Source organism: Diceros bicornis, chromosome 10 (assembly GCF_020826845.1).
Source record: "Diceros bicornis minor isolate mBicDic1 chromosome 10, mDicBic1.mat.cur, whole genome shotgun sequence".
In the NCBI taxonomy this organism is placed as follows: Eukaryota; Metazoa; Chordata; class Mammalia; order Perissodactyla; family Rhinocerotidae; genus Diceros; species Diceros bicornis.
In genome coordinates, this window is record NC_080749.1 from 4,621,715 (window position 1) to 4,636,839 (window position 15,125).

General features: G+C 61.6%; 1 protein-coding gene across 1 annotated transcript in view; it reads left to right on the forward strand.

Moving 5' to 3' along the window:
- Window positions 1–1,128: 1,128 nt before the first annotated feature.
- Window positions 1,129–15,125, forward strand: part of HS6ST1 (heparan sulfate 6-O-sulfotransferase 1) — a 47,639-nt gene continuing 33,642 nt past the window's right edge. Inside the window, exon 1 of the mRNA XM_058548721.1 lies at window positions 1,129–1,857. Within this exon, the coding sequence (XP_058404704.1) occupies window positions 1,331–1,857 (527 nt within the window). The 5' untranslated portion in view covers window positions 1,129–1,330. The remainder of the gene's footprint in view (window positions 1,858–15,125) is intronic.

The window sequence follows — 15,125 nt, forward strand, 5'->3', positions numbered from 1 at the left end:
ACCGGGCAGGTCATTTCAGCCCGGTCACCACCCGGCCGCCTCTTGCTCCACGGCGGTGCCACAGCCTCTGAGCACCGTCAGGGCGGGGCGCGTGGGTCAGAGGCCCGACGGACCCCACACGCCAAGGCAGGGCAGGGCAGGGGCGTCTGAGGAGCCGCGCACGGCTAGCCAGAAGATGGGCAGGCCAGGCCGCGCGCGCGCGGGGAGGCCCACGGGAGCACCACGGCACACAGAACAGGCCCAGGGCCGCCAGACCCTCTGACCCACCCTCCAAAGCCGGAAGTCGGAATTTTTTTGCGGACTCGCACAATTTCAAATACTATTGGGTCAAGTTTTGTAACTTTTTCACCGGGGTTATAATAAGCATAGAGATTAAAACGCACATTGGCTGAAGTTCCTTTCAAAGAAAAAGAGACTGCATAAAGCTGGGCCAAAGACCTCTGCGGAAACTTCCGCATCTCCCCATGATGGGCTCCGGGTCCCTGTCCCAAAGCTCCCCCCTCACCCCCAGAGGAAGCGGGGCGGATCTGGCCGCGACTCCGCGCCCCCCACTCTCCATTTCCTTGCCTGCCCGCGCGTGCTCCCGCCCCCACGTCCCTCCAAGTCCAGGCCGGCCCTCTCGCGTTTGGAACTTCCGAGCACCCAGCGCGCAAGGTCAATGCCTTTCAGGGGTATTCCACCCGCAGCCGGGACCTAGGGGAGGGGGACCCAGGCCCCAGGGGCGCCAGCCGCAGCGCGTCCTCCTCCCGCCCAGAGGGCCGCCCGCGCCCCGGCTCCGCGTTTCCGCAGTCGCCCCCCACGCCTCTGCGGACGGAATCCGTGCCCAGACCGCGCGGCCCGCCTCCGAGCGGCCTCGCCACGGCCAAGTCCCGGGTCCCCGCGCCCAGCACCCACCTGGGGCCCTCGGACTCTGGGGGCGGAGCCGAGGACCGGCGCGGGCGGCGACGGCAAGAGGCGCCGCGGGGGCGGGCCGGGGGCGGGCCGGGGCGGGGCAGCGGCGACTGCGGAGACGCGGCGGCGCGCGGGGCGGTGCAGAGCGTTCTCGGCGCAGAGCGGAGCGGGGTGACTGGCGCGGGGCCGCAGGGAGCGCGGGCCGGGGCCGGGGCCGGGGCCGGGGCCGAGGCCGAGCACGGGGCGGCCGGGGAGCCGGGGCCGGGCGGAGAGCAGCCATGGCGCCGCGCAGGGCCGGGACGCGCGCCGCTGCGGGCGGCCTGGGCGCCGAGTAGTCGGGCCGGGCCGGAGCGCGGGCGGCGGCGGCGGCAGCTGCGCCCGCGCCCCTCGCCTCCCAGGCCCCCGCGCCCCGCGCCCGGGCCGCCGGCGATGGTGACACATGCGGCGGCGGCGCGCCGGCGGCAGGACCATGGTTGAGCGCGCCAGCAAGTTCGTGCTGGTGGTGGCGGGCTCGGCGTGCTTCATGCTCATCCTGTACCAGTACGCGGGCCCTGGGCTGAGCCTGGGCGCGCCCGGCGGCCGCGCGCCGCCCGACGACCTGGACCTCTTCCCCACGCCCGACCCGCACTACGAGAAGAAGTACTACTTTCCGGTGCGCGAGCTGGAGCGCTCGCTGCGCTTCGACATGAAAGGCGACGACGTGATCGTCTTCCTGCACATCCAGAAAACGGGCGGCACCACCTTCGGCCGCCACCTCGTGCAAAACGTGCGCCTTGAGGTGCCCTGCGACTGCCGGCCCGGCCAGAAGAAGTGCACCTGCTACCGGCCCAACCGCCGCGAGACCTGGCTCTTCTCCCGCTTCTCCACGGGCTGGAGCTGCGGGCTGCACGCCGACTGGACTGAGCTCACCAACTGCGTGCCCGGCGTTCTGGACCGCCGCGACCCCGCCACGCTGCGCACGCCCAGGTGAGCGCCCGCCGCGTAGCCGCGCCGTCGGGTCCCTGCTTGTGGTTGCTCCCCCGGGCCGTGCCCCGCCCTCTTCTCCTGCCCTCTTGTGGCCGTCACTCGCCGCAACTCCTCTGGACCTCTCCTGACCTGCTGGGCGCCGGAGGCCCCTAGTTTATCTGGTTGGGCCCACTTTGTCCTTTGCTGTCTGACCTCGCTCTCACCTCATCTGTGCCTCTCTGCTTTTGTGCACCGCCCACCAGGCTCCTCAGTGCCTGGGCGGCCTCCGGTCACTGCCCACTGCCCTCGGGCCCGCATCTGCCCAGTGTGGGTCCGGGCTGGCCTTGGGTGGTCGGGCGGGAAAGCGGGGTCCGGTCCGTGTGTAGCCCATCTGGAGCGTTCGCTGCCCCGCGTGGTTCGCATACCCAGAGCGGAAGTGAGAGCGTGCGGGGCCTCTCCCCCTGCACCTGTGGGGCCCCCAGCCCTCCCGGGAGGAGCTGCCAGGGCGGGCTGGGTCTGCCCGCCGGGCTGTGCAGGTGGAACAAAGGCCGGAGTGTGACCTGGGCGGGGAGGAGGCAGTGCCGCCTCCGGTCGTTAGTTGGGCCAGAACCGGGCGCAAGCTCGCTCTGAAAGAGGAACAAAAGGGGGCCAGCAGCCAGGTTGTGGGGAGCAGCTGGTCGGGGTACCTGTCCAGCCAGACGCCTTTCTTGGGGCGCCCCATGTCTGTGGAGGTTGGGGGTACAAGGCTGACCCGTGTGTGAGGCAGCTCTCTTGGGAATCACTTTGTAGCCAGAAGCCCCAGCAGTGCTGGGTTTCACGTGGTTAAAAGTTGAGATTCTTTTTATGCTGTTCGTGTCCGTGCCCCGTGGGGCCTTCTCCCCAAGATGTCTGGGCTGGGAAGGGCCAGAAGGGAGGTCTTTCTGTCTGCCTTTAGGTTTGCCTTCTGTATCGGCCTTGGCACTGCATTTACAGACAAGCTAGACATGGAGAGCTTGTGTGACCCACATAGTTGTGTTCATCTGCTGTCTGTGGGATCAGGAAGGTGCAGGGTCTCTGGTATGTTTGGGGGTAAAAGTCAGGTGCCCTGCCAGTCCAGAGCTGAATATGGGCCATGGCGTTGCTCTCCCTGCTTGGCCCTTTTCCTGTGGTCTTTCCCAGATTGTCAGCAAGTTGGGGCCCTGCTGCTGGGGGGAGCCCCTCCCACTTTCCCGTGGTCTCCCCCCCCCCCCGCCCCCAAAAACAGCAGCTCCCAGTCTTAGAGTGATGTTCGGGGTCCCTTAGGACCGCAGCAATTACAGATCTGCCTGTCCAGGGCTCTTGAAGTATTGCTTCCTGCCCAGCACTTGGTCTGCTCTGACAGAAGCACTTTCCTGGTGTAGCACCTGCCTCTATGGTCCAGCTGCTCTGAACTAGAACATGCTGGGCCTGGGAGCTTGTAGCTGCCACCCACCCTCCTGCCCCCCTAGGGCTGTAGGCCCCTGGAACTGGGCACTGACCCACCCCAATGGGCTAGGTGGGCGCCTCCCTGCTGCAGTAGTGGGAGATGGGGGTGGGCAGCATCCTGTCTGCCAGAGGGAATTTAGTGTGGGAGAGCCCAGGAGGGGAGAATGCAGAACCTGCTCTGGGGGTTGCCAAGAGGCCTGGTGCTTTTGAAGAAAGCTTGCTCAGCAGAGGTGGCCTCTGCCGTATGTTGCAACCAGGGCACTCTTCCTGCCGCTTTGCTTCCTGAGGTTGATTTTCCCTTTGGGTCACCAGAGGTAAAAGGCCCCTGGTCACTCTTCTCCGGAAGTTGTGCAGCAGAGCAGGAGGCCCAGCCGGCCTCACAGCCAGGAGTGGGAGGACCAGATGGGGCAGATGGGGCCCTGGGGTGCTGCATGAGGAAGGCCCCGGCGCCCCCTCCCCGGGGTGGATGTGTGTAGCAGGAATGGAGCAGGCTGTGCCTGGTCAGCGGGATGCCTCCCCTGCTGTGGGCTGCCGGACCCTGGGCCTGGAAGTTGCTGACCTCAGCAGCATGTGGCCAGGTGGAGGAGGGGATTCCAGGGTCCTCAAGAGACCCTCCCTTTGCCGGCTTGTCTGGGAGTGGGCTGTGCCACCAGGCAGATGACAGAGCTCCGCCTTCCCTGTCACCTGCCTCCTCCCACTTCTCCCTTCATTTCTGCCCCAGGCACTTGGTGGATTGCTTTTTTAATAAGCTTTCTTGAGAGGCAAGAGTATCTTGGCTTTGTGCATTTACGAGCCTGTCTGCGCTGAGTCCACCTGCTGAGTGCTCCCGTGGTCTGGGGCTGGGCTGGGGTGCTGTGGAGGTCCCATCTGCCTAGGACCCAGCACCTGACCAGGGCGACGTTGGCAGTGCCGGCCTCTGTGGGGTGCCTGGTTTCAAGTCTCAGATGTCACCCTCACCCTCCTTCCTGGAAGGCCAGGTCCCAACCTCCCCTTGGCCCTGTAGGTGTTGGAGTGACCGCCTGGCTGGTGAACTGAGGAGGAGGTGGACCCGGCACAGCTAGCTGCCCTGACGGGGCTCTCTGGGGACTGGACCCGGGGCGAGGCCCCTTTCTTTCTTCCTCCTCTCTGTGTTCCCAGGGCCAAGCACGCTGCGCGGGCTTGGAGCAACGCTTCCCTGCTGTGAGGGCGCTTCTGGAACCTCTCCACCTAGCCTCTCCCAGCTCCTGGTGCCAACACCTGCCGAATTTTGGGGCCTACGAGAGCTGGGCCTTGTGGCGCGGGAAGTGAGGGTTTTCACAGCTCCCGCGCCTCCGTGTCGCAGCATCAGCCTGGGTGGGTCTGAGCTGGGTATGGGCTGAGGTGACACGGGGAGATGGACGGGTGTTCAGCACCTGCCTGGGTCGTGGTTTGGAACTTCTAGCAGCTGTTAGTGTTTGCTGACTTGGAAGAGAGCAGCAGGTGTGTGAGAGAAGCATGGGCAGGTCCCTCTTTCGTCCTATGTTGAAAGGGGGCTGCCACATCTGCTGGCATCAGACCGGGGTGCTTGTAAGGCGCCCCCAAGAAGGACTGGCCTTGGAAAGGTGTGGCTGCCCACGGGCAGCAGGCGGGTGGCCGACTGTTGCCAGGGGCCACTCTGGTTAGAGTGTCTCAGTGCTCCCTGTTGCTTCATAGAGGCGGAATGGTGCTCCTAGAGCTGGAAGGCCTGCTCCTCATCTTCCCGTCTGCCTGAAGGGGGCGGAAGAGGAGACAAGGTCAGGGTCGTGCTGAAGTTGCCCTGGAAAGTCCCTGAAATCATGTAAGCTTTTTTGGGAGCTACCAAGGGCATTTGGGACCTGAGTGTGGCTTCCGGGCCACCTTTGTTGGGGTCCTGGGCTCGGCCTGCATCTGCTCTGCCTTAGGGCTCCCCCGGGAGGCCTTGTTGGGCTCCCAGCGTCTGTGATGTCGCCCTGTAGAGACTCTGCTTCCTTGCAAGAGGCACAGAGCCAAGAAGCCCTCGCATCCATGGCGTGTGCCCTCTCAGTCCTGCAGCCTCATCTCAGGTCACGCACTGTCCCTCCACCATCCTGAAGTTCTCTCTGGCTCCAGAAATCCGCTGGTGTTCTTGGTGAGCCTGTGCGGTCCTCTACCCAGGATGCTCTCCTCTCCTCCCACTACTTTGCTGGCTCCTCCTCTCTTTTCAGCCTTAGCTCTGCTGCCTCTTCCTCCAGGAAGCTTTCCCTGGCAGCACCCTGTTGCCTTAGGTGCCCTTGACTGCTCTCTGTCTGCCATTCTGGCATGTCCATGGCATGTTGGCACTGGCCGGATGCCAAGCGGGTGCTGCCCACACGTTGGCACCAACAAGAACGTTCTGGTCCCACAGCCTCTCCAGCAGCTGCCTCAGCCACTCCCCCGCACACAGCCTCTGGCCAGTCCAGGTCAGGGAGTCAGCCTTGAGTGTAGTGCCACTCCCAGAGAACCTCGGGGCCCTGGTGACCAGGTTGGGGTCGACTTAGATTGGAGTATTTCTATGCCACTTGACAATTTTCCAAGTTGCCTTAACAATCACTTTCTTCTGTGCGCTCAAGGGACAAAACCCGTGTTAGCCTGCAGTGAGGCAGGTGTTAGCAGAGCACACGCCAGGGAGTGCTCAGTGAACTGACCCGGCCACCAAAGGGACGTGGTTGGGGTGTCAGCAGGGCCTGTATCACTTAGATGGGCCTTGGGCTGAAATGAACGGAATCCAAGGTCAAGATGTTCAGAATTAGACTTTCGGTAAAAACAAAAACAAAACCTCTTCTTTTTAAGCAAATGCATGAGAAGGCAAACTCAAATGGCTTGCTGACCATCATTTTAATTGGTACTCTGGCTTGTGAAATCATCAGGCTCTGTAACTCGTGTTGTCTTGAAAGCACCACAGAGCTTCCCGTCCTTCCAGGCATGTCACCGGTCAAACCTGGGGCCCTGCACCGGGGGCTGGACCACTGTGCCTCGCCGGCTAGCTCTGCTCTGGGCACTTGTCTGCTCCGAGGTCAGAGAGCCTTTCCCAGTGGGTGCAGCTCCCAGCCTGGGACCCAGGGGCTGGTGCAACCCATCGTCTCTGGGCGGGAGGTCTGAGAATTTGGCTGCTGCTCTTGGGGAGTTGCAGTCAGTGGGGGCCTGGCTTTGTCATCCCCATGGGGCCCTGAGTCTTTCTTTCACATCTCCCTGTTTATTTGTTGTTGTAAAGTAGTGATTCTGGTAGATAATTGGGAGGAAAGTGTAGAAGAGAAAAGCGAAGTCACCATATTCTCCATGCCTGCTTTTTTTTTTTTTCACTATAATCGAAACCATAGTATAAATTCTCCGTAAATGCTGTTCCATGTTGTTAAAAACTTAGTACTTGTGTGGCTGCGGACCCCTCCTCCTCTGGGTGCGCTGTGCTGCCCTCTGAACGTACAGGTTCCCTGTTTCTGGCTCGGTAAGTACTGCTGCAGTGGCCATCCTTGGATGTAAACATTTTGCTTAGCTCTGATTTCCTTTGGAAAGTCCTAGGAGTGGAATTTCTGAGTTGGATGGCCTGGGTGTTTAAATGCCCTCAATATAAATGTTAAATTACTCTTCAGAAAGTCTGCACCTTGCTGTGTTGCCTCCTGTGGTGTTTCACTGCCCATCCTGGCAGCACCCTTCTTGGTAGTGAATATTGTTGTGGGTTTTAAAAGAGTTTACTTTCTTAAATCAGCAAAATGTGTCTATCTCCGGTTTTTATCGAAAAGTCCCGCCTAACAAGTGGCCCCTTGGGTGTGGGCCGTCACTTGAGAGGGGTTTGGGAGGGGCCATGCCTGGTCACCCCAAATGCCTGCCCGTCTGGTCACAGAGCTCTGCGTTTCACCACTGCCCAGGGTGCGGCTCTCTGCCATCTGGGGTCTGAAGGAGACAAGTCATGGGCCAGAGGGGCCTGAGCCCGAGGAGAGTCAGGGTCCAGAGAGGGAAGGGTGCAGACGGGAGGCTGGCTCTTGTCCCCTGGGCGCTCGGTGGGTACTTGGAATGCGTCATCTCGCTTGACCCCACCACCCTCACTGGGCAGGTGTGTGACGGTTGTCCCCATTTTCCGCACAAGGAAGTCAAGGCCCAGAAACACTGGGGAACCTGCGGAGTCCCTCAGCCTGGAGAGCCGGGAGCTGGCATTCAACGTCTGTCTGTCCTGAAGCCTCTGTGCCCCCAGCCCTCTCCTGCCCCCACCCCGTCCCCCATCCCCCAGCTGAGAGACTGTTCGTGGTGAGAACAGCAGCCAGCCGCTGGGTCGGACCTGCCTGGTTCAGAACGTGTGGGCTCTTGAGACTCTGGGCAGACACGGGCAATTTCACATGCAGACCTGCGTCGTTGGGTTTACTGGAAAACATCTGGCAGCCTTCACCGAAGTAGCAGCAAGACAAGAATAAGGCCACATCCTCTTGGCTCCGGCAAGGCAGCACCGGCCAGGTTTGTGGTGGCGGCAGCTGAGACCAGCTGTGGCGACGCTTAGGGGCATCTAATGCAGTGTAGCCAGTGCCTCCCACCGCCTCTCCTCTCCTGTGAGGTCGGATCGTTCTCAGGTGGTCCTAGAGGGCCTTGTTGGAAGGGTTGTGTAATTCAGGCCGGAAGGGGATTCAGCTGGGCTAGGGAGCATAAGCAGTACAGGACGGCGGCTCTCGGGCCCTTAGCGATGACCTATAGCCACGTGCCTCACGGTGGTAGCCCTGCTTCCCTTTTCCTTGAGAGCCATACCTCGGCCTCACTTGCCGGCACTCACAGCTGAGGAGGTGCGTTTACAAGAAGGTCTTCATGTCTCAAGACTCCTGTTGTTGTCTCTTCCAGAACTCAGTTGGCTCTTTGTCTTCCTATTAAATTTTTGTTGTCTGTTTTGGGTGGTGGTATAATGCAGGAAAAATCCTAAGTTTGTCCAGGGCCCCAAGGGGTGAGATGCTGCCCCAGCCACAAAAATAGGCTGGCATGTGAGTGGTGACAGCAGGAGGTATGACCTGTGAGCGCCTGAGGGGCTTGCAGAAGCCGCCTCCACACAGGGTTTGGCAGGATGAATAGGAGTATGGACAGGAAGTAGCGCTGTGGAACCATGATTAGGTTTCAGACACATCATCTGAGACCACAGCCAGTCACGGGAACAAATGGGAGCAAAGGAGGAGAGTGGGGACAGGAGCAGCGTGAGTAGGAAAGGGCTCTCCCAGAGAGATAGGCAGAGACCCAGGTGTTGGTGTCCAGTCTGCCCCTGAATGCAGGCCCATTGCTTTTTGCTGTGGGACTGTGGCCTGATCTCTGTGTTCCTCCCTGGGTAAAATGTCCCCTTCCTGGTGTGGCCTTGTCCCAGGTCCCCAGCCCACAGGGCCTATTGTTTTGGAAAAGCATGGTGCCCACATACCCACACACCAGAGTTAAAATGCTGGTCCCAGACTGCCCGACGGGGTGGACGCTATTAGAGGACATGGGGGTCCACTAGGCGGGCACCGGGAGGAGGCTGTCCAGCCACTGGGGGCCACACACATCAGACCCAGCCTTGGCATGGGCCTGGGGCCTGTTTTCCTTGATGGGGAAGCAGAAACCAGCCAGGGCAGCCCTTCTCCCCACTGCCCCTGGCTGCCCCGGCCAGGCTCACGACCAGGTCTGTGGGTGCTGGGACCGTTGCCGAGGACCTGCAGCCCCCAGCGGCCTTTGCCCGCAGCACTGCCTGCCCGCGCCTCTCTCGACGCTCCCTCCAGAGTGGCTGGGCCGTTGGAGGCCCCACACCCACCCCAGCTCTTGGTCGGTTCATTCACTCAGCCAAGACCCTGGGTCTGGGGCCTCGGCTCACCAAGGGCTGCCTGCGAGGACCGACACGCCCCAAGTCCCACAGGGCCACAAGAGCTCATGGGCCCTCTGTGTGGGCAGGCTCTGAGGCTCCAGGGTAGGGCTGAGATGTGTGGGGACTTGGTCCTTGGGTTCCTTCCTGGAAGCCCAGGCAGCAGCTCTGGGCCTCAGCAGGCGCAGCCAGGAACTGGGGGACATAGAGGAGCCCCCCAGGCAGCCCCTCTCACCTTGTGTCTGGAGCCAGGGGGTCTCGGAGACACAGGGAAACATCTCTCTGAGCCTCAGTTTCCCCATCTCTAAAATGGGGATCTGGAGTGGGTCATTTGATTCTGTAGCGGAACTCATGACCTCCTGTGACATCATGGTTCCTCCAGCCCCAGATCGCGTCTGTGACCTGGCAGAGCCGTGGCCGCTCGTAACCCCTAGAATTCTGCAATCCCACGGCAGAGCACAGGCCTCAGGGCCCGGGAGCAGGCCGGTTCCGCATCCAGAAGGCGGCTGGCTGCGTCATGCCTATGAGGGCCTCGGTGTGTGTCCACGGGGCTGGTTTACAGGGGGAACGTCAGAAGGCCCAACGAGGGGGATCAGAGCAAATCAGTAATTGTCTGGGAAGACAACAACTAGAGAGGCTAAAATTCTGGGGTTAGTGTTTACAAAGCTGTCGAGTCACAGGGGGTCGGTGTCCGAGGGGGACCCACCCCCATTGGTCCAGGGCAGGAGCTGGGGACCCTGGCGTCTCTGGAGCCTGCCCGTCGCCGCAGCCCAGGTCCCTCAGCAGAAGTGGCGCTCGCCCCGGTGCCCCGGGGTGGACCTCGGAATGGCTCAGCTCTTGAGTGAGACCAGCCCGGGTTCCAGCTCAGGCCCTGCTCCATGCCGGACGCACGCAACTCTCCAAGCCTCATGTTCCTTACCTGCTTTGTGGAATGGTGGGAGGAGTCGATGAGGATATGCCAGACCCAGCAGTAGTCAGCTCCAGAAGCTTCCCTGTGTCCTCTACGGCAAGTAGGGACAGAGGCTGTCCACAGGTAACCCAGCAGCGAGGATGCCAGCCTGGGAGAAAACAGGACAAAGCAGATGGGAGAGCAGGAGTGGCAGGCGGCCAGGGCCCACCTCAGAGCCTGGGAGCCTCGAGTCATAGCAGGGTGGCAGCAGCAGAGCAAGGGTAGAGCCAGGGAAGGGCCCTTCAGAGCCAGCTAGGAGTTTGACTCCTGTCTCCACTCTGAATTGACCAGCTCGAGGACCAGCAGGATGCTCCCTGTAAGCAGCTAAAGTCTAGGCAGCTAGGGTCCTGTTATCTGGGACATCCGCCAAGCATCACTGGCCTCCCGACGTGGTGACCTGGGACGTGCTACACTTCAGCAGTGAGATCTCCTACTCACCCCAGGCTGTGGCATTGGGGACCACCTGTTCCCTTCTGTCCGTGCCCACTTGACGAAAGGGCTTTGCCACATTCGTTCTCTGGATCTTGGAAAGCCCCTCCCTGCTGGCCGGCAGCGCAGATGCAAGTGGCACTGTGATCATGGCCTGTGGGGACAGATGGTTGGTCTGGTGTCTGTGGCCCGTGTCAGCAGCTTGCCCACCTGTCCCTCTGAGAACCCTCGAGACATAGCCAAGAGGAACTCAGTGTGATGGGGAGGAAGGGGTGACAATGTCAGGTGACTGGCCATGCAGGGAGAGGCCTGCCTGTACAAAGGCCTGTGTTTTGTCCTGGGAGCAGGAGGGAGGGGTGTTTCACAGACCAGGTTCCTGGCTGAGTCCCGAGTCCTTGCTCCACTGCCCCCCTGCCCCCTAAAAACCTAGGGATGTGGTGTTCTTATCCTCCCTGGACCCCCATCGGCCCTGGGCCCAGGCCATGGTCCCTACCAAGGGGCATGATGGGTGTGACATGGCCGGCTCATGTTTTCACTGCTTGCTGCCGTGATCTGTGTCACCAGTACTTCTGCCCCCACTGTGGGCTCAGAGCTTAGCACAGGGGCCACACAAGCCGCCTGTGGCCTCCCCTCTGCCCCACCAGCCCTATCACCACTCTCTGCGTTTCGTGTTTTTCCTGCACCTTTTTTATACTTCCACTGCAGACATGGGCAGCACTTAGCTGTTTGAATGTTTCGTACTTTCTAGAACCTCCATCAGACCGTACTTGACCTTCTGCAGCTTGCCTCACTCAGCCTTGTTGTTGTGGTTTGTCCATCTTGGTCCATGACGTGCATATTTAATTCATGGACTGCTGGAGTTAACATCGCGTTTGTCTAGACACCTCTCTTTTTCCTGTGCCTTGTTCTGGGAGCAGAGGGAGGGGTGTAGCACAGACCAGGTGCCAGTGACCGGGCTTGCCCACCCCTTCTCCTTTGTGCCTGGGGAGTGGGTCAGAGGGTGGATGGTCCATCCTCAGCTTTGCTGGACGTGACCAGCACTCTGCAGACTGGCTCCCCCGACCCCCAACGCCGTGCCTGAGTTCCCCATCATCTGGCCCGTCAGACATCATTTTCGCCAGGCCTGTAGCTGTGAGATGACTGCTGTGGTTTTAGCGCGTTTCTCCGTGACGGGTGAGACTGGCATCCCGTTGTGGGTACTGGCCACTGAGGTTTCCTGTTCATGTTTTTGGGGCGTTTTCCCCTGTAAGGTCCTCGTTATGAATCCTAGGACGAAGTTATGTGGGTGACATGCTTGCCGGGCGTCTCCTCCCGACCGTCCTTCACGCTGCATGTGGGCCTGGGCGTTTGACTTAGCGACACCTGCACCAGTAGGGGACAGTGGGGCAGGCTGGCCCCTGTCCTCAGCCGACAGCACTGAGTGCATGTGCAGGGGGTGGAGGGGAGCGTACCTCTGACCTCTGAACCCCTCTGGGACCCCCTTGTGGAGGGGGCTCAGCCAGAGGCCCAGGAGGCTGAGTGGGTGGGCAGGTTGGTGGCTGACTGGTCACCCTCCATGCAGCGGGACACCTCCAGGACCTTCCTCAGAAGTCCTCAGCAGCACCCAGAAGGCCAGACAAATAGGTGGTCCTCCTGACCAGTGTCACGCCCCTCGGCCCTGGTTTGTCGGGGCCCCTGTGAGATTGGGTTACAAGAAAGGATCCTGCAGCCAAGACCAGAGCCTGGAGCCCATTGCTCTGTAGTCGGGGGACCCTCCTTCCCCACCGATCAAAATCTGGGCAGGGCTTTCTCAAAATAAGGGGCTGGGTCACCCCTCAGCCTGGCTGAGGAGCGAGACGCTACTCCCTGTGCCTCCAGCTGGTGCCTGGTCCCCTGTCTGCTGCAGCCGCATGCCAGGGCTGTCCCTCATGGTCCTCTCTGGGCGGAGCTTCCTGCAGGGCTCCCTCGTCGTCCCAGGAGCCATGGAATGCACCCTCCAGCCCTGTGTCTGCAGCATTTGCTCCTAGACAGCCCCCCACACTGGCCTGGGAGGAGAGCCCAGAAGTCACCTTCTGTCTGAGAATTGGACAGCTTCTGCTGCCACAGGGCCTCCAGGGCCCAGGAACAAACGCGGGCACGTGCCTGTGGCCCGTGGGCAGGGGTGAGTGTGTCCCCTCTGAGTTATGAGCTTGAAAGGCTTACGTGTAAACAGTTACCTCCCTGGAGCATTGCGTCCTTGGGAAATGAGGGCCTGCACACTCGGGGTTTTGCGTTTGCATCACTGTGGCCAGAGACGGGATGGGGTGTCATCTGGGAGCATCGAGGCTGGGTCTGGGATGCAGCCGTCGTCTGCTCTGGAGTCCAGCTGCACGTTCCCCGTTGGGGAACCTTTGCAACAGCAGGAGAAGGTCCTCCAGCCAGACCACAGCTGACAGAGGGAGGGGCTTGGGGAAGGCGCTGTCGCTGAGGTGACGTTGCTTTTCCCCGTATACCCCACTTAACGTACAGGGTGTGTGCTGTGCTGGGGGCTGGGTGAGTGGGGTCCTTGCCTGGAGGGCGGAGTCTGGGAGCAGAGTGGCTGTGACGGATTACCACCTCAGTGCCCCACTCCTCGCTCACACCCCACTGTTGGAGGTCCCACTTTACCGTTGTGGAAACTGAGGCTCAGGGAGCCTAAATAACTTGTCACCCAGGGTCACATGGGGCAGAGCTGTGGTTCCAAGGTTCCCTGCTAACCCCTCCCCAGTGACAAGGAGCAGGTGGTCCCCATCCAGGAGAGGAGAGCAAGGTGTTGACCAGGCATAGATTCAAGCCCGCCACACTGCCCACCTGTGGTGGAGGGTGACAGCCACTTCAAAGATGGGCTTCCCAGAGCCCAAGACAGTCCAGGGGTCCTGGGGGGCCCCCAAGTGATCACCCACCTACCCTCCTGGGGCCCAGCTGAATGCCTGGCCGCCAGCTGGAAACAGCCACATCCCTCCGTCTGCTATATGGCTCCCCGAGGACTGAAGGCAGGCGGAACGGGGGGACAGTGCAGCTGGCCTCCCAGGGGAGTCTGGAGGTATCTGATGTCACTATAGGGAGAGGCCCCGCCTGGGCAGGCACAAAGCCAGGGAGTAGTGGACCACGGTGTGAGTGCGGTGCCCACCCTGCCTGGAGAGCCAGGGCCTCCTCTGGCCAGGCCCCGGCCCTCTTTCCTGCCCAGCCCACTGCACCACCCAGGGCCCGCGTCCCGAGAGGAGAGACCAGAGCTCCGAGCGCGGCGCCCCCTACCCCATTCCCTCGCGGCGGGCCGGCGGCCAGGCAGCAGGTCTGGGCAGTTTGTTTTCCTCCCGCCAGTCCAGACAGAAGGCTGTTTGTTGGCCACCGTCGGAACCCTGTGAAAGTTCAGGGCCTCTGAGTCCTGCTCTGAAACCGCCCAGCACAGGCGGGCGGGAGCCCGGCCCCGTAAGGAGGGGCTTTTCCTCTGCTTTCCTGAAAGCTGGGCTGGCAACGTACCCTGAGGAAAACACCATTTTTATCAAAGAAAAGGAAGTCAGGTTTCAGCCCGGTGGGTGGAAGGCGGGGATGGCATTGGTGTGGAGCTGTTCCAGAGCAGGAGCAGAGCCCCAGCCTCAAGCAGTTGGGTCGAAATGGGACCCAGTGGGCGTCAGGCAGGGCTCACTAGGGCCGCACATTGCACATCAGGCTCTCAGAGTCCTAGGGCATGAGAGCTGAGGAGGCCCTGGCGACCTGGGGTGTCCGCCTCCTGGCTCAGTCCACAGCATGGGCCGCGCTCACCTCATGGAGCCCTCACTTTGCTGGTCTAGTGCACAGAAGAGTCAGGAAGCAGAGGCTTCTTCTCACGCACAGCACCTGTCTGGAGGGCCGGCCCTTTCCACAAGGCTCTATCCAAGCAGCAGAGTGGCTCTGAGTTGGCAGGGACTCCCCACGGACCAAGGAACCCCACGTGGCTGGGGAGGTGGGCCCTGCTTGGCGCAGCAGGGCTGAGCGTGCCCCTTCGATCCCTCTCTGCGCCCTCCTGCAGCCTGAGCCTGGCCATCTCCGGTCAGTGTGTCCATCTGCTGGCCAGGCCTGAGGCAGCACCAGGTGTGGAGGGGTAGTCCCGGGCTGCGGGTGGGGTGACTTAGCACGGCCCTCACAGTGTGCCGCACATGCGGTGGCAGGGCGGGGATCACGTGAGCCGTTCTGGGTCATTCCCGAGGAAGTGCTCTCCAGCAGGGTCAGCGGTTACCACAGAGCCTGGAGGGATAGCCTGCAGCTGTGTGTGGGCACTTGGTCACTGGCCTCCCCCAGCTCTGAGCCCTGGCCGGGCTAGTCTGCTGGCTTAGGAGCCTGACCCTCGGGGGTCAGCGGCTGTTGCCTGCTGAGGTGACACAGGAAGCCCCAGCCTGGGCCAGCCTGAACCCTGTGCTGGGAGCCTTTGGGGTCTTTTTCGTTCCTTTAGCAGACTTTCACCGAGCCCTCCCTCAGTGTGGTCTTGGGGCACTGACGTGGGATCCTGGCCCCCTCCCCTCCCTGCCAGAGCTGCGCAGCCGTGTCTGACTGGCAGCCCGGATGCAGGAGGGCCCACGGGTCTCGGCAGTCCACACCTTCTTTGGGTTGTGCTGGCGGCCCTCTCAAGTTCACAGGGGTCGTGTGAGGGCCTGGACCCCCTCTGGTGACCTCTCTGCTGTCCATCTGCCAGGCCAGACACTGATT